Source organism: Prionailurus viverrinus, chromosome B2, assembly GCF_022837055.1.
Source record: "Prionailurus viverrinus isolate Anna chromosome B2, UM_Priviv_1.0, whole genome shotgun sequence".
In the NCBI taxonomy this organism is placed as follows: domain Eukaryota; kingdom Metazoa; phylum Chordata; class Mammalia; order Carnivora; family Felidae; genus Prionailurus; species Prionailurus viverrinus.
In genome coordinates, this window is record NC_062565.1 from 132,249,856 (window position 1) to 132,277,828 (window position 27,973).

At 36.8% G+C, this 27,973-nt stretch overlaps 1 protein-coding gene across 2 annotated transcripts in view; it reads left to right on the forward strand.

Annotated features, from left to right (window-relative positions):
- Positions 1 to 27,973, forward strand: part of GRM1 (glutamate metabotropic receptor 1) — a 429,826-nt gene that overhangs the window by 112,106 nt on the left and 289,747 nt on the right. For both annotated transcript variants that reach the window (XM_047859536.1, XM_047859537.1), the window contains exon 2: positions 11,214 to 11,463. In XM_047859536.1, coding sequence (XP_047715492.1) covers positions 11,214 to 11,463 — 250 coding nt within the window. The remainder of the gene's footprint in view (positions 1 to 11,213; positions 11,464 to 27,973) is intronic.

Genomic DNA, 27,973 nt, shown 5'->3' on the forward strand with positions numbered 1-27,973 from the left:
AGAGACTCATAAATATGGAGAACAAACTGAGGGTTGCTGGAGGGGTTGTGGGAGGGGAGGATGGGCTAAATGCATAAGGGGCACTAAGGCATCTACTCCTGAAATCATCATTGCACCAGATGCTACTAAAAAATAAAATAAAAAAAATTTCATGCATATTCTTTACTTTCTCTCTATATAAATATAAATACACAGTAAAAATTGTACTTTTAAAATGTAAAATTTTGCACTTTGTGTACTATTTTTAATTTTTTTGTACTTAACAATATAAGTATTTTTGATGACATCAAACAATTTTACATCATCTTTGAAATGGTTGCATGTGTTTTTAATGTAAATACACAATAATTATTCAACCAATCTTCTACGGTAGAGCACAAGGGTTTTTTTTGTTTGTTTCTGTTATGTTTTCCAATTACATGCTGTGACGGACATCCTTATAACTAGAACTTGGTGGCAATGAAATTAATTACTGAAAACTAAATTTTTGAGTCAAGAAGTACAAATATGATTTAAAACATCTATATTATAAATTTTTTACCAAAAAGATGGGAACAGTTTATGCTACCATTGGTAGTATATGAGAGTGCTTATTTCCTTGAACTCTTGCCAGCACCGTGTTATCATTAAAATATATACATAATTTTAGTGTGTGTGTGTGTGTGTGTGTGTGTGTGTGTGTGTATTGGGGTACTTATTCTGAACTTGTTGTTGCTGTATATAATCTTCCCAGGTTTGTTTGTATATATAAAACGGGATAGGCAGAAAGAGTGGACAGGTGTGACAGGAGCTGCCTCTGTGAACCTCTTTCCTTCACGTGAAAACTGAAATGGAAAAATGTGGCTTTTCTGCAGGAATAATGATATCCTTTTGTATTTTTACACCAGTTTTTTTCTTCTCTTAACTTCTTTCTCCACATTATAAAGGATTCGAGTGAGAGAAACAACAAACTGGGTGATTGTGTAAAGCTCTAAAATAGATACAACGAGACAGTTATGACTTAAAAGACTCAGTGACAGAGATTCAATGTAGACAAACATAGACTTCTGAATGCATTTCATGTAAGTACCCAAAGTGCAAAAATAAAATAGGGGAGGAATTGCTTTGCTCAAGACTGGTAGAAAAAATAAATTAGGGACAACCTGGAAACAAGGTGACCATGAATGGAGAGCAAAGCACTGTAGTTAAAAAAAAATCACAAGATTGGGCTTTATAAATAGGAACATGGAAATAAAGGAATCTAAAGCTCTTGGGTCACTGCTAAAGCTCATGTCCAATTTTAGATTCTACAACTTGGGAGAGGCATGGATGGAAAGTAAAAATAGACACCACTCCCTGAACTTTTTGTATGTCTGGGAACTTTGTATTTATTAACACATATGATTTAATAATCATGACAAGTCTTTGTGATGCCTATTGTGATCCCCATTTTACACAAGAGGAAACCAAAGCTTGAAGAAAGCACTTTAAAGGCTCTCTATGTCTTTATCCAGATCCAGGATTCAAACCAGGTTGATCTGCCTCCAAGATTCATCCTCTTATGCACTCACCTTAATACATACCTGGAAACTTGATGTGGCAAAAGGGCAAGATTACTTGGTTCCATCCTATTGCATAGAGATGACAGTCACTTTTTGGTAAATTTCCTTCTTCCACGTGGGTGCTATAACTATACCTGCCCAAACTGTGGTTGTTGGGGGTCAGGCTGGGAAATTGCTCATAAAAGTGATCCCTTTTTCCTTTGAATGCTTTGTGTGAGGCAGTTCCTTCACTGACCTTGCATATAAATTCCCTTACTGCCCCTAATGTAGCTGATGACTCACCTTCCTCTGACTCTGATTGGCCAGACCCATAATGCTGCCTGCAGGTATCGGGATGGAGGCAAGGGAGACATAACATTTTTTAGGTTTGAAGTGGGAGAAACAGACAAATTAAAAGGTTGTCAGGAAAGGTGGAAGTAACAGGGACTGTTTTTCTGGGAGAAGAGAAAACTGAATTTGGCTTCCAGAAAGATTTCAAAAAAACACAACAAAACAAAACAAAACAAAACAAAACAAAAAAAACCAAATTCATACCAGCTGGTATCTTTCTTCACTAAAAACGAAGAGGGAATGAACTTAGATTTCACTGTAAGGAATTTACATCAAAAAGAAGAATTTCCTGATAGTGATAGTTATTGAATATTGTAATAGGTTCCCAGAAGGTGCTGTGAAAACAAATTTCTTCATAATTCTTTTAAAAATGGGTCATTATCCTACTTGCCCAAGATGTCCCAGGAGACAAAGTCGTTAAGTTTTCAAGCTGTCAGACAGGGACTAGTTCACAAACCATGGGGTTTCATCATCTGGGAGCCTGCTAGGACTATGGAATACCAAAAGAGGTTTGTAAGGTATAAGCACGAAATAGAGCAGGGATTAAGGAAGTCTAAAGCATGATACTGATGGATCTTTCAAAACAAAAGCATTTTTTTTCATTAAGGGAAGTGAAGAAATATCTATGTATTTTCCCTGTATGAATGTTTCTGCTCATATAACTGATGTATAAATACATAGGGATGAGCTGTGTTCAATGTATTTGTTTGACCAGGATAATTTATGAAGGTGTAATAACAGGGCTTGAACTTGGTTCAATATGATGGCCGAAATGTGAGTATAGCCACCAAATGGAGTTGAGATTGTATCTTGAATATGTCCCCAGTTATTTTTAAGAGTAGAAGAAAAAAATGACCAATGTAAGGACTAGTCTTCTTTGCCTACTTTTTGCCATGGTGGTGGTTCATACAAGACATTATGAAATCCAACACAATTTTGTTTTACAGCTTGCTTGCTCAATGAAATTTAGCTACCAAATCACTAGAAATCAATCTTTTATGAATGAATGTCTGTTGATCTGGTTGGATAATCATATGCAACTTTAAAATCATATGTAGCTTAGAAAATTCAGAGTTATAATGATTATTTTTTCTCCCCTGAGATAGTTCTATTTTTACCCCCATTTTCAGTACCTTTTAAAACTTTGCTCTGTATAGGCAATAATGTCTAGTTCTGTTATATTTAAAATTTTAAATTACTTTTCAAACAATGGGAATTTCTTTGTAAACCCCATGTTCTCTCTCATATATCTTCCCCTTAGGTTCTATTTAGAAGCTTCGTTTTATGGAAAATCTTGATTTACTCTGCAGTTTATTTTGTCACATAAGATAGGAATTAAGGTTTTCAACATATTTTATTATTATATTTTATGGGCTTTGTCAGATGCCACTCTTCCCTTTCTTGCTCACTCTCTAGGATTTAGGCAACATTATAACAGTGATAAAGTCTGTTATAAAATCTGTTACAACACAGTACCATATAGCACATTTCCATGTTGCAATCTTGTAGTGGTATGCCAGATGCTTCTAGGGATCTGTTATACAGAGTGTAGTTCTATAAACCATGAGCCTTCTGCTCCAGTGGGACTTCTCTACTCTTTGCCTCTAAAAATCTTTTTTGTGGTTTCTCATTTGCTCCCATTCACCCTGAATGCCAACCTTTTGCTTACGTTCTTCAAAGCCCAGTTTCATTTCTACTTTTCAAAGAGGCATTCTCTGATCATCTCTGTTTTCTTATTCCGAGATTTGGTATTATGCTATTTTTCATTTCCCATGAAGCATTTATAACTTATTACTGCTGCTATATTTTGTGTGGTTGTGTCATGCTCTCACCACTATGTATAAGTTCATGTAGGAGGCAGTGTGAAGTGATGGTGATAAGCAAGAAGTTCCGAGTTAGATGTGAAATCCTAGATCCACCACTGTTGACCTTGAACAAGTTACGTAACATTATATAGCTTCTATGTCATCCTCTGTAAAACTTTTTTTTTTGGAGTGATGAATTAATGAAATGCTAAGATGTGTAGCACAGTGCCAGACACGTAGTAAATATTCATCAAATTGAAGGAAGAGTCAATGTCCAATATTTCTTGGCAACTCTTTAAGTGTAGAGCCCAAGAAAATTTTTGAGTGGAGAGTTCAATAAACTATTTGCTAATTGAATGAAAATTTGCCGCTCTCTACCAAGTGTAAGTGTTTACAATTACATAGCCCTTTATTTTTTGAGAGTTTTGTTTAGAGTCAGTTCTTTATACACTCACAGCTCCTTTTAGGGTTGCACACAGAACTATCTAAATAAGTTCTTCAAAACCAGGGAAGGCAAGAGGAGGCCTGTGCGGCAGAATGGAAGGGGGAGAGGAGGCAGAGGTGGGCTCAGTGCTGGGTGTTTTAGTTTCAGTCTGGCATTGTTTGCTCATAACCTGGGAGAGAGGCAAAGAGGACCTGTCCTCCAGTTTTCTTTCTATCTGTTGAAAATCTATTCAGATTTTAAGACACAGAATAAAGGTGCCCCCAGTTTTCTTGAGGTATAATTGACAAATAAAACTGTAGATATTTAAGATAATGGTTTGATAGACATATACATTGTGAAATGATTACCACAATCAAGTTAATTCACACAGCCAACCATTACCTCACATAGTTACATATCTGTGTGTGTGTGTGTGTGTGTGTGTGTGTGTGTGGTAAGATCATTTAAGATCTATTCTTTTAGCAAATTTCAAGTATATAATAAATATCATTAACTACATATGGGCTCACTCATTTCAAAACTGAATGTTTGTAGCCTTTGACCAATATCTTCTCATTTTTTCCACTCTTCCACCCTGGTAACGACTATTCTACTCTCTGGCTCTATGGGTTTGGCTCTTTCAGATTCTACACATAAGTAAGATCCTGTAGTATTTGTCTTTCTATGTCTGGCTTATTTCACTTAGGATAACGTCCTCCAGGTTCAGCCATGTTGTTGCAAATGGCAGGATTTCCTTTTATTTATGGCTAATATTCCATCATATATCTCGACCACATTTTCGTTTTCCTTTCATCCACTAATGGAAACTTAGGTTGTTTTCATACCTTGGCTGTTGTGAATATTGCTGTCATGAATATAGAAGTGCAGATATCTCCTTGAAATACTGATTTTACTTCCTTTAAATATATACTTAGTAATGGTCTTGCTGGATCATATGGTAGTTCTATTCAGAATGTGTTAAAGAACCTCATACTGTTTTCCTAATGGCTATACCAATTTGTATTCCCAGCAATAGAATACAAAGGTTCCCTTTTCTCCATATCCCTTCCAACAAGTGGCACATTCTTTAGGTGGGATTTCCTGATTCCTAATCCATAGCACCTCTATTAGATACTTACGCTTGTCCATGTCATGTCATTAGTTCTGTTGCTAAGTGAAAGTAACATGATTTTAAACTTCCTGTAGGAATTTTTGTCCCATTTTTTATGGTCTTTGCATCTAGTACTATTATCAATATAATGAGTACAATAGGGCTGTTGTTCTAAGAGTCAAGGAAGATAATGTTTATGAATTCAAATTTTAAAGTATAAAGATTTATAAAAGTACAAGTTATTATTGTTGTTTTTCCTATATTAGAACTCTTCTCATGGAAATTTATGTGCTACTTTGGAGACTTCTAGGTACAATGAGAAAAATAGGCAGTTTAAACATGGCCCAATGCATGATATTCAGCTATCAATTTCTATAATGAATAATTGGTCTGTGAGCAAGAAAATATGAATACAGAAAATGGGACAAATATTTTATGAAACCAATTGACCTATGCAGACATTTTTTTTGATTATGAAAACATGCACATTTATTTTTTTATTTTTATTTTTTTTAATATATGAAATTTATTGACAAATTGGTTTCCATACAACACCCAGTGCTCATCCCAAAAGGTGCCCTCCTCAATACCCATCACCCACCCTCTCCTCCCTCCCACCCCCCATCAACCCTCAGTTTGTTCTCAGTTTTTAACAGTCTCTTATGCTTTGGCTCTCTCCCACTCTAACCGCTTTTTTTTTTCCTTCCCCTCCCCCATGGGTTCCTGTTAAGTTTCTCAGGATCCACATAAGAGTGAAACCATATGGTATCTGTCTTTCTCTGTATGGCTTATTTCACTTAGCATCACACTCTCCAGTTCCATCCACGTTGCTACAAAAGGCCATATTTCATTTTTTCTCATTGCCACGTAGTATTCCATTGTGTATATAAACCACATTTTCTTTATCCATTCATCAGTTGATGGACATTTAGGCTCTTTCCATAATTTGGCTATTGTTGAGAGTGCTGCTATGAACACTGGGGTACAAGTGCCCCTATGCATCAGTACTCCTGTATCCCTTGGATAAATTCCTAGCCGTGCTATTGCTGGGTCATAGGGTAGGTCTATTTTTAATTTTCTGAGGAACCTCCACACTGCTTTCCAGAGCGGCTGCACCACTTTGCATTCCCACCAACAGTGCAAGAGGGTTCCCGTTTCTCCACATCCTCTCCAGCATCTATAGTCTCCTGATTTGTTCATTTTGGCCACTCTGACTGGCGTGAGGTGATACCTGAGTGTGGTTTTGATTTGTATTTCCCTGATAAGGAGCGACGCTGAACATCTTTTCATGTGCCTGTTGGCCATCCGGATGTCTTCTTTAGAGAAGTGTCTATTCAGAAAACATGCACATTTAAATGACTTTTGCTATTAAGAAAAATGAGCAGTAACCTAGGAGTCAAGTCATTCAGAACTGCTCTAGTTCTAACACAATAAGCTTCATGCTCATTGGTGAGCCATTGACCGTCTGTGGTTCAATCTCCTTGTCTGTAACCTGAAGGGTTTAGAGTATATCTAAGGTCTTTACTAGATTTAGAAAACAAAGATTTTGTTATTTGAATACCTAAAAAATTCTTGTTCAGTTAATCTGCATGTATTTTAAGAAAGGAATAAAATAGTTTTCCGTAATTGAAATCCAAGCATGGCACTTTAGCAATGAAGTTATTGCCCTTGTAACAACATCTTCTGACAAACTGATGATAGTGCTTTTCGTAAGAGACTTGGCTAGTGGTATTTGTCTACCTTGTAGATTCTTGAATGTGTATTTACTATGGGAAAGTGGCATCTGATATCCTTTCTCAAACCCTCATCTGTAGACAAATGAGCGTCCACTTGCCAGTTAGTTTTCATGCTTACAATCAGTCAATGCCTCTTGTATGAGCCATGATGTGTTTCCACAGTCCATGGAACTGAGGATTTTGTGATGCATCAGTCCTTCCATTTGGGCTTCAATGGACTGGACTACGCCACTAAAGATGGTTAAATTAAAAGGAAAATACATTAGCTGATAATTTAATCTTATGAAAAAGGAAATGAGAAAGCTTCCTTTTCAACAATATAGGAAACTCATTAGGTTTTATTACAGTGCCCATGAAACTTTTATAGATGTTGAACTTTAAATCCTAAATCCTTTTTTGTGGGGGGGGGGGGATAATATTATTCTTTTAAATTATTTTGACTTAACTATAGATGTATTTAACCATTAATGTATTTATTGTATAATGTATATATTGAATATTGATATTTACCTCAAAAATATTTGAAAACTACTACCAAATTGTCTGCCAAAAGTTTGAATTGCTTTCACCAAAAGTAAATGTATTTGTGTCTTGCCAACATTAAATATTATTAATTTTTGTAATTCTGGCAATTTGACAGGTGAAAAAATATCTTGTTTTAGAGGCACTGTCTTGATAATTAATGAGAGCCAGTAATTTTTTTCATATGCTTATCCCCCACTTTTGCTTACTTTTTTCAAGTTGCTTATTTACAACCTTTGTTCCTTTTTGTATTGTGCTCTTAGAACAAATGCACTTTTACCATTTATTTAGTGTCTAGAACTGTTCTCAGTATTAGGGATACATCATTGGATGAGGCACAAAGAGGCGTTCTCATGGAGCTTATATTCTAGAGGGAAGAGAAAAATTAACAAGAAAAAGTGCCAAATATAGGTTATAAGATAAAATCAAGGGACATGAACAGGATTACTGGGAGGTTTCTTTAAGATAACTGATCAGGAAAAGTTTTTCAGAAGGGATGACATTTATATTGAGAAATGTTGATAAGAACATCTGTAGAAAATTCTCTTTTCAGGTGATGGAAACAGGTAATATAGAGGCATGAGTGAGTTTACAGTATTCCAAGGAGAGAAAGAAGGCTATGGTCTAGAGAAGGTGGGAGAGGGGAAGTGAGCAGAGATGAGAGTAGAGAAGTTGGAAGGCTCAGTCCATGTAAAAGGCTGGTAGTTCGGAAGAGGGAGTTCTGGTATCATTCTAAGTATGCTGGAAAGTGATTGAAGCTTTTTGAAGAGAAGTGATATATCTGATTTATACCTTAACTGATCACTCTGTTTATTAGGGGTGGAATGAATCATTGGGAACAAGAATAGATGCAAGGAGACCAATCAGAAGATAGGATAGTTGTGAAGGCAAGAACTGACAGTTACTTGGAATAGAGGATGCTGTTAATGGCCTGTCCAGATTACATGTAGCTGCCTTGTACACCAATCTCCCAGCTACTATGAAAGTAAGCTTTTATAAATCTTGGCCGACTCCTTCCTGGGAGGCTACAACTCCCCTCCCTTCTTATGGACCTTAGCCAATGACCGAGTGGCAAAGGGGTCCTGTTGCCTAAAGGTGGGGCTAACTTTGTGCTACAGTTTTTGCTGTAACACTTCCTTGTGGAATCATACTGAAGCTTATCAGTAGCTGAGATGACATTCCTGCTTAGGATTCCTGACCTGTCCTTCCCTGATTCTCTAGCTCCTCTTCTTCTCAATAAGTAACTTGAACAAGAAGCTTCATCTCAGCTCTGCTTTTAGGGAACCTGACCTAAGACACTTGGTTTAGGATGGCTGAGGTTGAAATGGAGGAGACTAGCTTAAAAATGTTTTAGAACAGTCTGTGGAATGGATCTGGAACATGGGAGAAAGCTAGAAATCAAGAGTTCCTAAACTTTGTTATTGAGCAGTGTGGTGGGCAATGGCATTAGTTAGTAACAGCAGATGCCTGGAAAGAGCAGATTTACAAGGTGGAGAGGGAAAACATTCTGTTTCAAATATGTTAACTTTAAGATGTCTATAAGTGGATATATCAAGGGTTCAATTGAGTGTACTATCTTTTGCTCCAAAGGGGAGTCTGGTCTGTAGACCTACATTTGGGATTCATCCATAATATTCAAATGCTGTTTGAAGGAATGTGACTGAATGTGACCAGGTCCTGGCATGACAATATTCTAGGCTGAGCAGAGGAGGAAAATCCTCTGCTCATCAAGGAGTAGTCAGTAAGTGGTGAGTAAATCATGAAAGGATGCATTACAGACACTGATACTGAGAGGATATCATGGAGGGTGTGGCCAGCTGTTGAATGCACCTTGGTGGTAAATAAAGACGAAGAGAGAACAGATCATAAAATAGGCAACAGGGAATTTTTTGGTGACCTTGACAAGAGAAGATTCTGAGGTTATGGGAAGGGTGGTAAAGGAGAGCATGGCAGATGCTGAGGCAAACACACAGACCTAGGTTGTGAGTAGGAGTGGCAAATGAGATAGTAACTCAAGTGGGAAAAAGAGTCCAAAAAGTTTTAGTTTTTATTTTTTACTGACACCAGTAGAAGGAAATAGTTTGATTTTTAGCAAAGAGAGGGGACAATTGCAGGATAAAGTTCTTGAATAGACAAAAAGCAATGAGACCTAGTATTTCTGAGTAAGAGTTGGCTCTGTCCTAAGATGGAAACACTTCAAATTTGCAGCAGGAGAAATGCCAGAGAAATGAGTGCCAACAAAGAAAACTTTGTAGATGTTGTGATGTGTGGCTGAGTTAGTTTTTGTTGGATTGTTTCTGTGTTCTTATTGAAATATGAAATGAAGATCCCAGCTGAGATGAGGGTCAGAGGTGGGGCCAATAATTTGGAGATTTAAGGAGGGAAGAGTAAGGATGAAATTATCATGTTAGGGACTAGGAGATTTTATTTATGGAGGAGATGTAGTATAATTTTCTTGCAATATTGAATGCCCCTTTTGGTATGAATGCTTATGAATTTTTAATAAGACCAGTCATCAAGATTTTGAATTTTTTCCAGGCATACTTAGGTCCTCAAGTGGAGACATGGAATAGGTGAATGGTTTGTTTTAACTAGCATTGAGGTTTGTCAGAAGGACACAAAGGAGCTAAGGAATTTGTAAGGGAGTGATTATGAGGATTCTAAGGATTATGAGGAAACAGCCTATCCTTATAATCACTCCTTTAAGATATGAGCTGGTCTAAGAGGCAAATGAGAGGAAGGATGGAAAGAAAGATTGGGAAGTCAATGGATTTGAGGTTTTCATAAAGTTGAAGAAATGTTGGAGTAGGGGTAGCAGAATATATGGGCTTGAAAGATAAGAGGGTATAAACAGAGACTGGGATGTTTGACATCTATATTCAGAGATATTGGAAACATTTGTGACAACAAGGTCAAAGTGTGACCATGGAGGTAAGAGGGTTATAGAAAATATCATTGGACAGAGGGGGTTGAGAAACTTGGAGGATGTGGTTTTGGATCATCTACACAGGTGTCGAAATGCCCAAACTTGGGGAAAGCGGGTAGAGGTACAGAGGACACTAAGGTGGGGGCTAGAATCAGCAGTGAAATAGAGAAATGGGAAACTGGCACAAGGTGGTATTTGTTTTATTTCGTTGATTTCTATGAGTTCTTAAAGTACATGTTATCTTAGAATGATAGTTAAATAAGGCCAAATCTCCCATCATCCTATCACTTCATCAGAGGATGGTGGATTTTGACTAAACCATGCAGCTAGGTCTTGTCTACTTATTCTGACCTGGCCAAGTGTTCCATTCGTTTTTCTTACTCTTCAGGGTTTGCTGTCACCATGAGTGTCTGCCTCTTAACTGGAAGCCAGAGAAGTGAGCCCTCAAATAAACAGGGCTTCTCGTTGCGCTGGTTGACCTCTTACCCAATATGGTGATCTTTCCCACATTGCTAAAATCTGTGACAACCACTACTGATTGCTGTTGTAAAATAGGGCAGTAGTCCTTTATTTCTCAAAACTTGTTTCACCGTGGATGCCCCGGTTAGATAGTTTCTCATTATTTTCATAGTTGATAGTTTGATTACAGGTGATTACTCTCTTGAATCCATCCAGATCTTCCTTCAGTTCCAGTTATATTTACAAATTATTTGGCAAGTCTGTCCTCTCCATTCCTTGCAACTAATGAGCCTTTATTCAAGCTTGTAACTGCTGTGCTGCCAGGTTGTCTTGAACATCTGCTGGTTGTTTCTGGACAGGGAATTATGGGGAGAGCGGAATGGATGCTTTCAAAGAGCTGGCTGCCCAGGAAGGCCTCTGCATCGCCCACTCAGACAAAATCTACAGCAATGCTGGGGAAAAGAGCTTTGACCGACTCCTGCGCAAGCTTCGGGAGAGGCTTCCCAAGGCCAGAGTGGTTGTCTGCTTCTGCGAAGGCATGACTGTCCGAGGCCTCCTGAGTGCCATGCGGCGCCTGGGTGTTGTGGGAGAGTTCTCCCTCATTGGAAGGTAAATCTCAATCTCTGTCTATCTTTCTTACACCCCCCCCCCCACGTACACTTTGGCTCACATATACTTGCTCTAATAAATCTGGACATCCTGACTCCAGAGAGGGTCTTCTGGGCTGAACCTTTGCTCTAGAGCTCATGGAGAATAGGGCTATTGTCATTTTCCTGCTAGACAAGAGCAGGGCAGTCAGTGACAAGATGATGAGACTACTTCAGAAAAAGATGGGAAGTTGTTGCCAGAATGTTTTATTCTGGAGAATTATTCTTTTTAGTTGCTTCTGGCCCTTCCCAACCCCCAGCTCCCTAAACCACACACATGCTTATGTCTTCAAAAAGCATAGAAGCCTTAATGGGGTATTGGTGGAGGAGGGGTAGCAGTGAAAATAGAAATATATATTAAGATAGGAAATTTGAAGGGCTGGCTAAATGCAGCTGAACCGTGGAACCTGACAATGTGCTCTTTTGCACGCGTGGGATGGCTGAGTGATGCTTTCAGCATGTGACTCCTGAAACAGTAGGTGGTGGCTTCCAAAACCTCTGCTCTTCTTTCTGGATCATATGATATGCACTTTTGTGGGAATAGATTTTCAGTGTCATTGTATTTTTCATAGGGTTTTGACCTAACAGGTGTCTTGTTTAATTTGCCTACTAAAAATATTACACAAAGCAACTGCTTAATTTTTCCAAGGAACCTACTGAATTTACATAAGGGAAAGCCTCCACTGATCCCTGACTCTGTCACACTCATCTTCCAGATTCCCTTTTCTCCTCTCATCTCCTCTACTGGCTAGAATATAATCTATATCTCACCTACTGAAGTACCTCAACCACTGACCCTCTTCTCTAGGACGCCGAGTAGTAATGGTTTGGACATACATCCCCACCAGACCTTTCCCTCTGTCCTTGACATATTAATAGCCATAATAGTAGTAACACTAATCTCATCATCATCTGGAACTAGAGGTACCGGGAGACTTTTGAAAAGAAGGTAGGATATAAATACAACTAAACAAACAAACAAACAAACAAATACTCTCTCATGAGGAGAAATGGAATTAAGGTCAAATACAATTCAAGATTAAGAAAAAATTATTAAATTTGAGTAAAATTGGCACAGTGCCACAAAATGTCATTTTGGCTTCTTCAACATGGTGCAGTTGTGTGAAGCCACTTAGCAAGTCTTAAAAAAAAAGTGTTTAAAAATGGAATATTATTTCCTTTATGAGTGAAAGGGAGGAAGTGTTATACAAAATAAGGTTGGTAATATATGTACCAGGACATACAGATTTGTTCTTTTTATTGATTTTGTAAAATGACTGCTTTTATGAAGGACACTTGTCTTTTTTTTTTTTTAATTTTTTTTTCAACGTTTATTTATTTTTGGGACAGAGAGAGACAGAGCATGAACGGGGGAGGGGCAGAGAGAGAGGGAGACGCAGAATCGGAAACAGGCTCCAGGCTCTGAGCCATCAGCCCAGAGCCCGACTTGGGGCTCGAACTCCCGGACCGCGAGATTGTGACCTGGCTGAAGTCGGACGCTTAACCGACTGCGCCACCCAGGCGCCCCTGAAGGACACTTGTCTTAAAAATATTCTCATGTTTACCCTTTTCAAAAGAACAGTTGTCTGTTTTTCCAGAATTCATTCTCTTTAACATCCATGAAGAGGCTATCTACCTGATTTCTGGGTACTTTACACAGATGTGGCAAATATGTGAGCCTTGGGGTATACAGACTGCCTAATTGTGAAATATAATTATATAAAATGTTGCAGTGAGTACCGGGAGTGTAAAGAACTCATCCCATCATAATTTTTTTTAATGTTTATTAACTTTGAGATAGAGGGAGAGCACAAGTGGGGGAGGCACAGAGAGAGCGAGACAGAATCCGAAGCAGGCTCCAGGCTCTGAACTGTCAGCACAGAGCCCCACGTGGGGCTCGAATCCACGAACTGGGAGATCATGACCTGAGCCAAAGTTGGACACGTAACTGACTGAGCCACCCAGGCGCCCCTTTCATCATTATTTTAAAGCTGAACAAAGATGACAATATAAACTTACCTCTCCGACTCTTGCTTACCTGCTAATAATAGCTGAGTTCAGACAAGTATTTCTGAGTCTCTCAGATGCTTGCTTGTGGAAAGGTCAGTTACATGTGATATCTACCTCTTTTATTCCTCTATCTGCCCTATCTCTGCTGGGTGCTAATGACACATCGTAGGGAATCATGACGACAATGAACACCTGAGCTTCTGAGGATGCTGTTCCCTGCACCAGTGGTTATTGCCAAGGATGCATGGAGTCCTTGAGATGCCAAAGCCTGCCACACTTGGTGCTTCTCTGCCTTTCTGGGCTATATTCTATGGACATCTATCAGAGTAGTATTGGCTGTTACTCTCATATCTTAGAGGATTTGGGGGGAAATAGCCCTTTCTATTCTTTGTTCACAGTTCTCTCCCTTCCCTGGAAGAGATAGGAATTCATACATGAGTCCATAGGGAGCTGAACAGGGAGCCAAGGCAAGCAGGAACACCACACCATACCTAGAATTAGCTTTCCCTTCAGATGTTTGATTCTTCCACTTCCTGAGGAGTATATTCTATCCCAGATGGACATTTGGTGGGCTTGGTTCTCTCATTTGTGCAGGCATGCCCGGAAGGGTTACAGTTTAACATCAAGCTGCAACTTCTGGCTACATTTGCAGTGCTGTTAAATATATCTCCCTTCTATTTGGAGAGGAGTTCATTTACTAAATGATAAACTCCTTTGAGGTCAGGAGCCATTGTTTAGTATTTTTCACAGCACATAGTATGATTCTGGCTGCCTCCAGGTTTACAAGAGGACATTGTGCAGATGGTGATGGACCTCTTTTCATAGAGATGAGGATGAGTAAGTCATGGCTTAGACTGCAGCAAAAGGTATTTAGTTAAAAGCATTAGAACTTCCTGAATTAAGATTTATATTCTCTTGCCTTCATGACCCCTCTTTTCTCTCATGCTTCACATCCAACATAAAAGGAAATGTTGTAGTGCTACCATCCAAGCATATCCAGACTTTGACAAATTATTGGCATTCTCATTGCTACCATCCCAGTCCAAGGCACCATCATCCCTCATCTGGATTATGGTGATAACCTCCTAATTGATCCCTGCCCTTCCCCATCATCTGTTCTTAAGGCAAAGTGATCTTTTAAAAACTTAAGTCAGTGGAAATGCAAGCTGGTGCAGCCACTCTGGAAAACAGTATGGAGGTTCCTCAACAAACTAAAAATAGAACTACCCTATGACCCAGCAATTGCAATACTAGGCATTTTATCCATGGGATACAGGTGTGCTGCTTCAAAGGGACACATGCACCCCCATGTGTATAGCAGCACTATCAACAATAGCCAAGGTATGGAAAGAGCCCAAATGTCCATCGATGGATGAATGGATAAAGAAGATGTGGCATATATGTATATTTGTGTGTGTGTGTGTGTGTGTATATATATATATATATATATAATGGAGTATTACTTGGCAATCAAAAAGAATGAAATCTTGCCATTTGCAACTACATGGATGGAACTGAAGGGTATTATGCTAAGTGAAATTAGGCAGTCAGAGAAAGACAAAAAGCATATGACTTCAATCATATGAGGACTTTAAGAGACAAAACAGATGAACATAAGGGAAGGGAAACAAAAATAATATAAAAACAGGGAGGGGGACAAAACAGAAGAGACTCATAAATATGGAGAACAAACTGAGGGTTACAGGAGGGAGGGTGGATGGGCTAAATGGGTAAGGGGTGTTAAAGAATCTACTCCTGAGATCGTTGTTGCACTAGATGCTAACTAATTTGGATGTAAATTAAAAAAAAAAACAAAATAAAACAAGTTAAAAAAAGGAAAAACATAATTTAAATAATAAAAAAATTAAGTCAGGTAATATCTCTCTTTCTGTGCTCAATACCTCAAAATGGCTTTTCATTTTTCTCATAAGAAAGTCTTATGGTGGTCTTAAAATCCCACATTCTGTCATTGAAACTGTTTTCCATAATGGCATAATAAACTATAATGACAGAAATAGAATTTTTTAAATAGGAAGTTCTCAAAGATAATAAGAGCATTCTGTATTTAATGAATATAGAATAATGGAAAAATAAAACAAAAAGAAATAGGGGCTGAGAGTTCTAGCCCTGACACCAAGGAATCATGTGATCTTGTTTAAGTTACTTTTTGTCTCTGAGTCTATTTTTTCCTACAAAATTAACAACTTATATTAAGACCATGCGACAAAACTATGATCAATAGGAATATATTTGTACATTAATTTTTTCTAAAATTATTCATGAATTTAGATTAATCAGTTTACATTTTCTTACCTGTAACCTTTATTAAAACCAGGAGAATTTGTTGAATACAGCTGGTCAGTATTAGTGTCTTCACGTGGTCATGGAATGCAGCCAGCAGACCTACAAGATAATCAAACCTTTGACTTTAGACAAATTGGCAGAATATTGTCACCAAGTAAGTTAACTAACCACAAGTTAATCATTACACCAAAGAAATGTTCCATCTTGGCTCTATGAAATTGCCTCTTTTGAGATGATTCTCAGAATTGTGCTCACCATAGCTGTAATTCTAATGACGATGGTGATGATGATCATCACATTTGTTTAGGACCTACTATATGCCAGGCACTATTCTAAGCACTTTGCATACATTAACCCATTTAATTATGATAACACTATAATGAGAAATGTACTAGTATTATTCCCGCTCTGATGTATGGAGAAGTAGAAAAGTTGTCAAAAAGTGCTGCAAATCTAGAGGTGGGATTTGAACCTAGGCAGTTTGACTTCAGAATTCATGCTCTTAATCACTAAATTATACTCTGTCAAGTTGTAATTGTTGTGTTTAAGAGATATTAGCATTAACTTTAGTTTTCTTTTAGTTTGCTCTCTCTTCTAGAAATTTATTTTATTGTTTAAATTCACCTTCTTGGAAAATGAACTGAAGTATCTCTGTAAGAAAATTTTACATTTCTAATTATTATCTATTACTTTTAATTTTTTTCCTCTCCCAGTATTAAAGGTTTTATGTGATAATTCAATAAAGGGGCTATTCTTTTCAAGCTCATTATTTTTTATCATAACATGAGACTCCACAGTCTAATTCTCTTTGCACACAGTCGGTATCTATGGAACTATACTTACATAGAAGCCAATTTGGAACAAGTGGGTGATATTTCACTGAAATCTTAAGTGATAATTATTAAAACTGTAATTGTTAACTGGCTGATTTGTTCTAATTTCTATTTTTTGTTCCTTTATTTGAAGAAAGTGAAAGTGAGCATGGTTCATGTGTATGAACACATAAGAGCTACCATTTATTGAGTGTTTGGTATGTACTAGGCTATTAATATTTAATATCGCCAGTCTTCACAACAACCCTGAAAGGTTGATTTGAAAGGTAGAGAGGTTAAACAACTATACCAAATTCCTAAATTTAATAAGTGGTGGAGACAAGATTCAAACTTACTATAATACCATAAATCATATAGATACATAAATATCAAATTATAACCTCCTCAAAGTTGACAGGTTTTATATGCTTGTTAATTTTCCCATCAAGCCTAAAAGGTGTTTTGATGTGGTAAAAACTCAACTGTGTCAGAAATCTTGGGGAGTCAGAGAGAAAGCAAATGGTTTCATTGTGTGGCCCTTACTTTTCCTTTCCTATTCCAGGATCAGTATGTTTTATCTAGCATGGTAAGGTTTGACGTTCTTCAGTCAGCCTCAGCCTCTAGAATTCATCTGTAAAATTACAACTCATTTTTGCTTGTCTCTTAGGCTGTATTTTTCTTTAAAAATACAATTTTCTAAAAAAATAAAAATTTTTAAAAATATTTTTGAGAGAGAGAGAGAGAGAGACAGACAAACAGACAGATGGACAGTGTGCATGGGGAACGAACAGAGATAGAGGGAGACCCAGAATCCGAAGTAGGCTCCAGGTTCTGAGCTGTTAGCACAGAGCCCAATGCAGGGCTTGAACCCATGAACCGAGAGTTCATGAGCTACAGATGCTTAACCGACTTGAGTCACCCAGGCACCCCATTAAGTTGTGTTTTTCTAATTACAAAATGCCTACTTTCCTGTTAAACTATAGCTGAGTGTCAGTGGTAGATCTCTTGTGGGGACCTAAAGGCACACTATTCTCAGGGGATGAGTGAGAGCTTTCTGGCTTTAGTTGTATGCCAAGTGTTGACATTTTCCACCCTGTTTTCCTCATCTTGGGAAGCCTTTACAGTAGATTTACATTCTATCTTGTTAGGAGCCTATGATTAAATACATGATTAAATATATTGGGTATGCCATATTTAATTATATATTCCCTAGCCCCTTTTATTGGATTATGGCCTCATCTTCTAACTTATCCACTCTACAAAAGAAATATCCAATAAAGGTAATTAAGCCAATAACCTTTCATTTTGCCCCCTCTCCCTACTATATCCTGGCCAATCAAACTATTAAGAATAGAGTCCTTACATTTCAAATGCTCATCCCTTATTGGTGGGCACTGTTTTATCTATCATCTCTCTCAACTCTTGTCTTCTAACCCACTAGACCCACTTTCCAATATTTGTCTTTGAAGAGAAATTCCTTCTAAAACTTGATCCATGAAAACATTGACACCATGATTTTTGAGTTGAAAGCACAACAACATTAAGCACATTAAAAAAATGTCTGGAAAGCAGCACTTGCTTTATCTGGAAAGATGGCTATTGCTTCATTTAAAAACAAAAGAAGAAGTAACTTTTCCTTTTTTTTTTTAAATATAAGGTAATGTTTTTGTCTTTTTCTTCTAGAACCTAAACACATATTTGGAAAAGTGACCTTTATACCCTTGAAACAAGATGATATACCATGGTGTTATGTTTCCCACACTTATTTTTTTTATGAGAAATGAGTTATTTTAGATCCTATCTTTCCATTATGGAAAAAATGGGGGGGGGATATCTAAAGTTTTCAGCCTTCAGACAAAATTATAAAGGTTATATATTATAAAGTAAATGTGAACTTTCAGTGAAGCATGACCTCCACCAAAATGGATTATAATCAAGAGGCTGGCTAAGCTGATGAGCATTTTCTGATGTGTGATGGTCCCAACTTATAGATACATAACCTGGCCTTCTGTAAGTTCCCAAGGGCAGAAAATGATTGCTAACCGGCTGACAGGCAATCCCTTTCTTAAAACATTCCTCCTCCACACGCAGATTAATGAGAGCTTTGTGGAAGATTACACTGTTAGAAAAAGACTGTGAGAAATATATTCGAGGGAAGGAAAGGGGATTTAGTTTAGAGTACTCCGGAGATTAAACATTATTTGTAGGAGGATATTGACAAGTATTGTGAGCATAGATCTCAGCCACAGAAATGCTTAGGATTTTCACAATATTTGGGTGACTAATTTGCATTGTGCTTAACCCTTCCTTTACACCAATACCTATTTCCATGTTTCAGATAATGGACTTCTAAAAACTGAATGACTAACGTCTTGGTCTTTCCTTGCCTTTAGAGTACTAGAAACACTGAAGGGTTTAGGGTTGCCCTCTGTATCTATACGGCACTGGCTCAATTTGAATGGAGGAAAAAGAAGTCATTATAATCTAGTCAGGTTTATGTTTGAGGCTGATCAAAGACAGCAGGGATTTTATATTAATACATTTTGTGGAAACATGATAGTTTCCTCCCAAGCTGGCTGCACAACAGAAACAATATGGGCACTTAAAAAGGCACATTCCTGGATCCAGCACAAACCGTCAATACAATTTCTTGATGAGAGACTTTGGATCTTCTTCTTGTTGTAAAGACTGAAGATGAGTTAAGTTTCAGAACCACTACTTTCTGAAGCCTACACTACCTTCTGAAGCCTAGCTATAGTTATAGCATAACTATATGCTTTACACTCTGGTGGCATTCACAATAACTGAGTTGCTCTCAGGACATATTTAATTATTTTTTTAACGTTTATTTATTTTGAGACAGAGAGATACAGAGCGTCAGAAAGAGGGGGAGACACAGAATCTGAAACAGGCTCCAGGCTCTGAGTGGTCAGCACAGAGCCTGACGCGGGGCTCGAACTCACGGACCGCGAGATCATGACCTGAGCTGAAGTCGGACGCTTAACCGACTGAGCCACCCAGGCGCCCCTCTCAGGACATATTTGAAAGGGAAAATGGAATGAAAATTTTAACTTTTTTGCCTGTTATTTTGACACTTTAGCTCTGTTTTTTTTTTAATTTCTTAAATTTATTTGGCTTCAAGATTTTCTTTCAAAAGTAAAGATACATGAGGAGAATAGTAAATAATAATAATATTGACAGTAGGAGTGGTAGTAATAGGAGTAAACACTATTTGCAGCTCTATTTCCTGTATTCCTGCCCAAACTGGCCTATTGACCTGACCTGTAAAAAGCAGAGTCATGTCCTAGTTTTCTGACTGATCAAGATGCAGAGTGGGAAACATTTACACAAGTGGCAGATTAGTCCAGTCATCTCTGAGTCTAGGGTTGCCCAGGGATGAACAATGAACTACCATTTCTTGCTAATTGTAGAGTTGGGGGCTGATGATTTAGGTGCTTGTCAGCTGCTTGGCTGCCTGTATCAAAAACCCTAAAACCATCAGTTCCTGGGCTCCACCCCCCTTCAATTCTAATTCAATATGCCCAGGGATAGATGGAGGAGTATGTACATTTCAAATCAGCCTTATTGAAATTCACCAACTTTAAGTGTTTCATTTGATGATTCTTGTAACTCTGTATAAGCATCATAACTCTCTTTAAGCATCATAACTATATAAATCATGATATAGAATATTTCCATCACAGAAAAACATTCCCTAATGTCCCTTGGCAAGCATTCCTTTCCAACCTCTGTACACAGGCAATTACTCATCTGCTTTCTGTCATTACACTTTTGCCTTTTCTAGAATATTGTATACAGAAAATCATATGGAATGTAGTCTTTTGTGTCTGACTTATTTTAATTGGCAAAGTGCTTTTGAGATACACCTATGGTGTTGTATGTATGCATAGCTTCTTTATTGCTGAGTAGTATTCCATGGCATGGATGTGCTTCAATTTGCTGATCCATTCTCCTATTGATGAACATTTGGATCTTTCCCAGTTTCGACTATAATGCATAATGCATTTATGGACATTCATGTATAAGTCTTTGTGTGGATATATCTATTTAATTCTCTTAAAGAAATATCTAGGGGTGAGATTATGGGTCACATGGTAAGTCTGTATTTAACTTTATAGATTGCTTTACAAGAAACTGCCAAACTATTTTCCAAAGTGGATGTACCATTTTGCAGTTCCCCCAGTGGTGTATGAGAGTTCTAATTCCTTTACATCTTTACCAAAATAGTATTGTCAGTCTTTTCACTTTTAGCTATTCTGGTGGGTGTGCAGTGGCATCTCTTTGTGGTTTTAATTTGCATTCTCATAATGACTAATGATGTTGAACATTTTTATGTGCTTATTTGCCATTTTAATATCTCTTTTGGTGAAATCTTTTGTAGACCTGTATGTCCATTTTGTCATCAGGTTGGTTGTTTTATTGCGAAGTTGTAGAAAGTTCTTTATAATTTCTGGACCCAAATCATTTATTATTTTTTTTTGTTATGTTTCTTTATTTTTGAGAGGCAGAGAAAGACAGAGAACAAGTGGGGGAGGGGCAGAGAGAGAGGAAGGCACAGAATCCAAAGCAGGCTCCAGGCTCTGAGCTGTTAGCACAGAGCCTGATGTGAGGCTCGAACTCACGAAACGTGAGATCATGTCCTGAGCCGAAGTTGGATGCTCAACTGACTGAGCCACCCAGACGCCCCTGGACCCAAATCATTTATAATAAACATATATAGCATATATTTTTGCTAAGTATGTGTCTGAAAATTAAATTTTGTTAACAGTATCTTTGGAAGATAGAATGTTTTAAAATGTAAAAGTCCAGTTATCAATTTCTTCTTTTATGATTTATGTTTGTTGTGTTTTATCAAAAATAGCTTTACCTACTCCAAAGTCACAAACATTTTTGTCTAAATTTTATAACGTTTCTTTCTATGTTTAGATATATGATTAAGTTATGTATTTGAAGTTAATTTTCATATATGTTGTGACATAACAACATATATGTTGTTAAGTTTCATGTTTTTTTAACTAAAAATATCCAGTTGTTCCAGAACTGTTCTGTTGAAAGGACTATCATTTCTCCATTAAAATAGCCTGATATTTGTTGAAAATAAGTGAGTATATATGTATGTGTATTAATTAAATATTTTAGCATTCCAATTCACCTTTACCTTTGACTCACTAGCTAGGATTCTTTATTATTTTATGAATAATTATTTAGGGTTTATAATAACTTTCATTAAGTTATTAATGTCCATATTCTAAGAATATTATACCACATTACATATACTATAAGAACTTTATAGTAATATATTTCTATTTCTCTCTTTTGATGTGTGCTCTATTGTTTCATTATTTTACTTCTAATTCTATTCTAATGTCTAAAATACACTATTATTTTAAATAGTCAATTGCCTGTTGAAGAAATTAAAAATGAGAAAAACTACCTTCCATAATTACTTATGTAATTACTTTTTCATTCCTTTGTGTAGGTCCAAATTTTCCTCTGGATTATTTTCCTTCTTTCTGAAGAATTTTTTTTAACATTACTTGTGAGGCTGGTCTGCTGAATAAATTCTCTTCACTTTTTTTGTCTATAATGTTTTTATTTTACCTTAATTAAAACAAAAAACATTTACCTGGTATAGACTTCTAGGTTGATAGTTCCTGTTTTTAACTCCCAATACTTTAGAGATATTACTCAATTATGTTTTTGACCTGCATAGCTTCTGATAAAAAAATATGCTATGATTTTGTGTTGCTTGAATGTGTATTTTTAATCTCTTACTGTTTTAAGCCTGTCTTTTTATCACTTGTTTTCAGCAATTTGATTATAAACCTTGATGTGGTTTTCCTTTTATTTATTTGACTTGAGGTTTATTAAATTTCTTAGATATATGGGTTCATAGTTTTTTCAAATCAAATTTGGAAAATAATTGGCTATTATTTCCTCAAATATTATTTTCTTAAGTTTATTTACTTTGTGTGTGAGAGAGAGAGCAAACGTGAGCAGGGGAGGGACAGAGAAAGAGAGAGAGAGAGAATCCCAAGCAGGCTCTGTGCTGTCAGTGCAGAGCCTGATGTGGAGCTCGATCCCACGAACCATGAGATCATGACCTGAGCTGAAATCAAGAGTCGGATGCTTAACTGACTGAGCCACCCAAGCACCCCTATTTCCTCAAATATTATTTCTGTCCTTATCATTCTTTTCTTTCTATCTTGGGCTCCAATTATATGTATGTTTGATTGCTTGATATTTTTGCACAGGGAGATTGTATGTCTTTTTTTCCCCCACTTTTCTTTCTTTGCTTCATCTTCTACACTGTCTATGGATATGACTGTGAATACATGATTTTTGTTTGTTTGTTTTTGTTTTTGGCAGCGTTTAACCTGTTCTTAATCCCATCATGTGCATTTTTTATTTCAGATATTGTGCTTCTCATCTTCTTGTCATTTTATTATAATTAAGAATAGTTTTCATGTGACTTCATCCCTTTTACATTTAATAAGCCTTGTTTTATTGCCTATCATATGCTGTGCTCTGGGGAATATTCCAAGTGCACTTGAGATGAATTTGTATTTTATCGTTGTTGGGCGGAGGGTTCCATAGATGCCTGTAAGGTGTAGTTTCTTCATACTGTTGTTAAAGTCTTCTGTATCCTGTTGATATTTTGTCTCTCCATTATTTCTGTTGAATTGTCTTTTTCTCCCTTTAACTTAGTTTTTGTTTCATGTATTTTAAGTTTCTCTTGCTAGGTGTATATATGCTTATAATAGCTGTCTCTTTCTGATATATTGATGCTTTTCTCATTAGAAAATATTCCTCTTTATATCAAGTGACTTACTGTTTTAAAGCTTTTATTCCTGATAAGAGTATAGCTACTCCAGCCTTTTAATGATTGCCATCTACATTATATCTCTTTTTCCACCCTTTCACTATCAACATATTTGTATTGTATGTAAAATATTTCCTTAGACAACATGTAGTTGGATCTTACTTTTTTTAAATCTAGACTTACAATCTCTACCTTTTGATTGTATTGTTTTATCCTTTCACACATAATGTAATTATTGATATAGAGTTACTGCTACTAATTTATGTTTTGCTTTCCAGTGTTTTGTGTCTTTTTGTTCCATTGCTTTTTTAATCTTTTTTTTTCAGTATATTTTTTAAACATTATTTTCCTAGTGCTTGGTAAGGGCTTACTGTATAAATCTTAACTTATGAATCCACTTCAAATTTATGCTAATTCAACTTCAGTGAGATATACAAATATATATTACTCTTATATAGCTCTCTTTCCTTTTTCTTCCTTTTGTACTATTGTTACACATTACATTTACATATATTAGAAACTCAGAAATGCATTGTCATAATTACTGCTTTAGAAGTTATGCCTATTAGAGAAACTGACAAGGGAAAAGTAAATATATATTCATAGGTATTTTTACATTTGCCATTTGATTTACCATTTTTGATTCTCTACATTTTTTTCACTATGGATGCAAGTTACCATCTGGTGTCATTGATATACCAGATACAACTTTGTTCTTACCCACCATCTTTGTGCTGTTGTCAAACATATTACACTTCCTTGTGTTATTGGTCCTCACATAAAATTATATGCATATTGTTTTATGAAGTTGCTTTTTAAATCATTGAAGTTAGAAAGAAGAAGAGATATACATTTATACTGTTTCTTATAATTACTTTAACTACCTTGTGCACTGTGTGTGTGTGTGTGTGTGTGTGTGTGTGTGTGTTTGAATTTCTATCTTGGGTAGCTTGCTTTAAGCCTAAAGAACTACCGTTAATATTTATTTTATTTATTTTTTTGGGGGGGGGGTAGGTCTGCTAGGAATGAATTTACTCAGTGTTTGTTTATCTGGGAATACCTTTATTTCACTTTCATTTTTGCTGGATATAAGATTCTTGGTCAACAGCTTGTTATTTCAGCACTTTGAATATGTCACGCAACTGCTTTTGGGCCACCATTCTTTCTCATATGAGCTCATTACTTGTTCTGACCAGAAGAAGTGAAAGGGTTGGGAAGAGGGGTGTTCTGGGATGAAGATTCTTCCTACTGGAAAGCGCTTACCTCTTGGCAACCTTAACCCTGTCCCATTTCTCTTTTATGTACTTTGAATGGATAGTAAAATAATCAAGGACTATTGCTCTAAATATTTCAGAGAGTAAAACTCAATAACCTCTTCTCATTGGATGCTATTAAAACTCATTAAAACTCTCATTCCAGAGTTTGAGCTATATACTGTGAAAAATGGACAATCGCACAAGAGAAATTTACACTTTTTCCCCTGAGATACTTACCCAGAGTCCTATTTGTAGTTATGGTCAATGTCTGGTGTGTTCTCATATTTGGGAGAAGCGTATCTTTTTATCTGATATGCTTTAGAGATGAGTATGGTTTCTATATATTTTTAAAATAACATTGAAGATTGAAAAAAAAAACAAAAACAAAAACTCGTGCTCCGAACATTCCTTTTCACACTTTTTTTTTTTCATAGTAGTAGTTTTCTTCCTGTACAGGTATATTCCCCCAAAATTACCATAGACAGGGGCACCTGGGTGGCTCAGTCGGTTAAGTGTCTGCCTTCAGCTCAGGTCATGATTTCATGGTTCATGAGTTCGAGCCCTGCCTCAGGCTCTATGCTGACAGCTTAGAGCCTGGAGCCTGTTAAGATTCTGTGTCTCCTCTCTCTCTGCCCCTCCCCACTCGCTCGTGTGCTCTCTCTGTCTCTGTGGAAAATAAAAATAAAAAACATTAAAACATTTTTAAAGAAATTACCATAGACAGTTTTTCAAAATGTAGGATGCCACTTCGGGGATTGATGGAAACACTACATAGTAATTAGGAAGTATGACCTAAAGGGCTTCTGGGTATGGCATTCCTGTCTAATGAGGAAATAAACAGGTATAAATTTTGCTTCCTCGGTCACCAAATGTAGCACATTATATAGGTATTAAAATTCACTCTAATAAATTCCTATAAGGGTTGAAAACTTAGCTAAAAACTCAAGGGAGCTGGAATTGCAAAAATTGTGTCAGTAACAAAGTACAGGCATATCTTGTTTTATTTTACTTCACTTTATTGCAGTTTGCAAATATTGCTTTTTTTAAAATACAAATTGAAGGTCTGTGGCAACCTTGCATCAAGAAAGTCTATCGGCATCATTTTCCAATAGGATTTGCTCACTTTGTGTCTCTGTGTCACATTTTGATAAGTATCACAATACTTCAAACTCTTAAATGTCATTATATTTGTTATACTGATCTGTGATCATTAATCTTTGATGTGACTATTGTAATTGTTAGGGAGCACTATAAATTCTATGTTTTTAACAGCAAACTTAATTGACAAATGTTGTAATGTATTCTGACTGCTCCACTGTCCAACCATTCATCTGTCTTGCTCCCTTTCCACAGACGTCCTTAGGCCACCCTGAGACACAGGGAATAAGGCTTAATATTGAAAATTAAGCCAATGAGAACCCTACAATGGCCTCTCAGTGTTTAAATGAAAGGACTTTTACTTTCAGTCAAAAGCTAGAAGTGATTAGGCTTAGTAAGTATGTCAAAAGTGAGACAAGCCAAAAGCTTAGCTTCTTGTGTCAAACAGTTAGTTGAGTTGTGATTGCAAAGTAAATATCCCTGAAGGAAACCAAAAATATTATTTCAGTGAGCACACAAATAATAAGAAAGCAGGCTTATTGCTGATGTAGAGAAAGTTTTAGTAGTCTAAATAGAAGATCAAACCAGCTATAACATTCCCCTAGGCCTAACCCAGAGTAAGGCCTTAACTCTCTTCAACTCTGTGAAGGATTAGCAGGTGACAAAGCTGCAGAAGAAAAGTTTGAAGCTATCAGAGGTAGGTTCATGATGAGGTTTAAAGAAAGAAACCCTATTTATAACATAAAAGTACAACGCAAAGCAGTAAGTGCTAATGTAGTGCAACAAGTTACCCAGAAGATCTAGCTAAGATATTAATGAAAGTGGCTACATTAAACAACAGATTTTCAGTGTAGAGGAAACAGCCTTCTATTGGAACAACATGCCAACTAGGACTTTCATAGCTAGAGAGAAGTCAATGCCTGGCTTCAAAGCTTCAAAGGACAGGCTGACTCTCTTATTAGGGGCTAATGCAGCTGGTGACTTGAAGTTGAAGCCCAGGCTCATTGATCATTCTGAAAATCCTAGGGCCCTTAAGAACTATGCTAAATCTACTCTGCCTCTGTCCTGTATATGAACAACAAAGCCTGGATGGCAGCACATCTGTTTACTACATTGTTTACTGAATATTTTAAGCCTAATGTTGAGACCTACTGCTCAGAAAAAAAGACTTATTTCAAAACATTACTGCTCACTGACAATGCACCTAGTCACCCAAGAGCTCTGTTGGAGATGTACAATGAGATTAATATTGTTTTCCTGCCTGCTAATACAACATCCATTCTGCAGCCCATGGATCAAAAGAGTAATTTCAACATTCAAGTCTTATTATTTAAGAAATACTTTTTTTAAAATATATAACTGCCATAGATAGTGATTCGTCTGATGAATTGAGCAAAGTAAATTGAAAACCCTCGTGAAAAGGATTCACCATTCCAGATGCCTTAAAGAACATTCATGATTCATGGGAAGAGGTCAAAATAGCAGCATTCACAAGAGTTTGGAAGAAGTTCTAATGTTCATGGATGATTTTGAGGGGTTCAAGTGCAAGAAGAAACTGCAGTTGTGGTGGAAATAGCAAGAGAACTACAATTAGAAGTGGAGCCTGAAGATGCGACTGAATTGCTACAATCTCATGATAAAACTTGAATGGATGAGGAGTTTCTTCTTAAGGATAAGCAAGGAAAGTGGTTTCTTGAGATGGAATCTACTTGGGGAGAAAATGTTGTTCAGATTGTTGAAACAATAACAAAGGATTTAGAATACTACATAAACATAGTTGGTAAGGCAGTGACAGGGCTTGGGAGGATTGACTCCGATTTTCAAAGAAGTTCTAATATGGGTAAAATGCTATCAAATAGCATAGCATGCTACAGAGAAATCATTCATGAAGGAAGAACCAATCAATGTAGCAAAATTCACTGTTGTTTTATTTCAAGGAATTACCACAGCTACCCCAACGCTCAGGAACCACTCTGATCAGTCAGAAGCCATCAACATTGAGGCAGGATCTTTAACCAGCAAGAAGCTTGTGACTTGCTGAAAGCTCAGATCTTGGTTAGCATTTTTTAGTAATAAAGTATTAAAAAATTTGTTTAATGTTTATTTATCTTTGAGACATAGAGAGAGACAGAGTACAAGTGGGGGAGA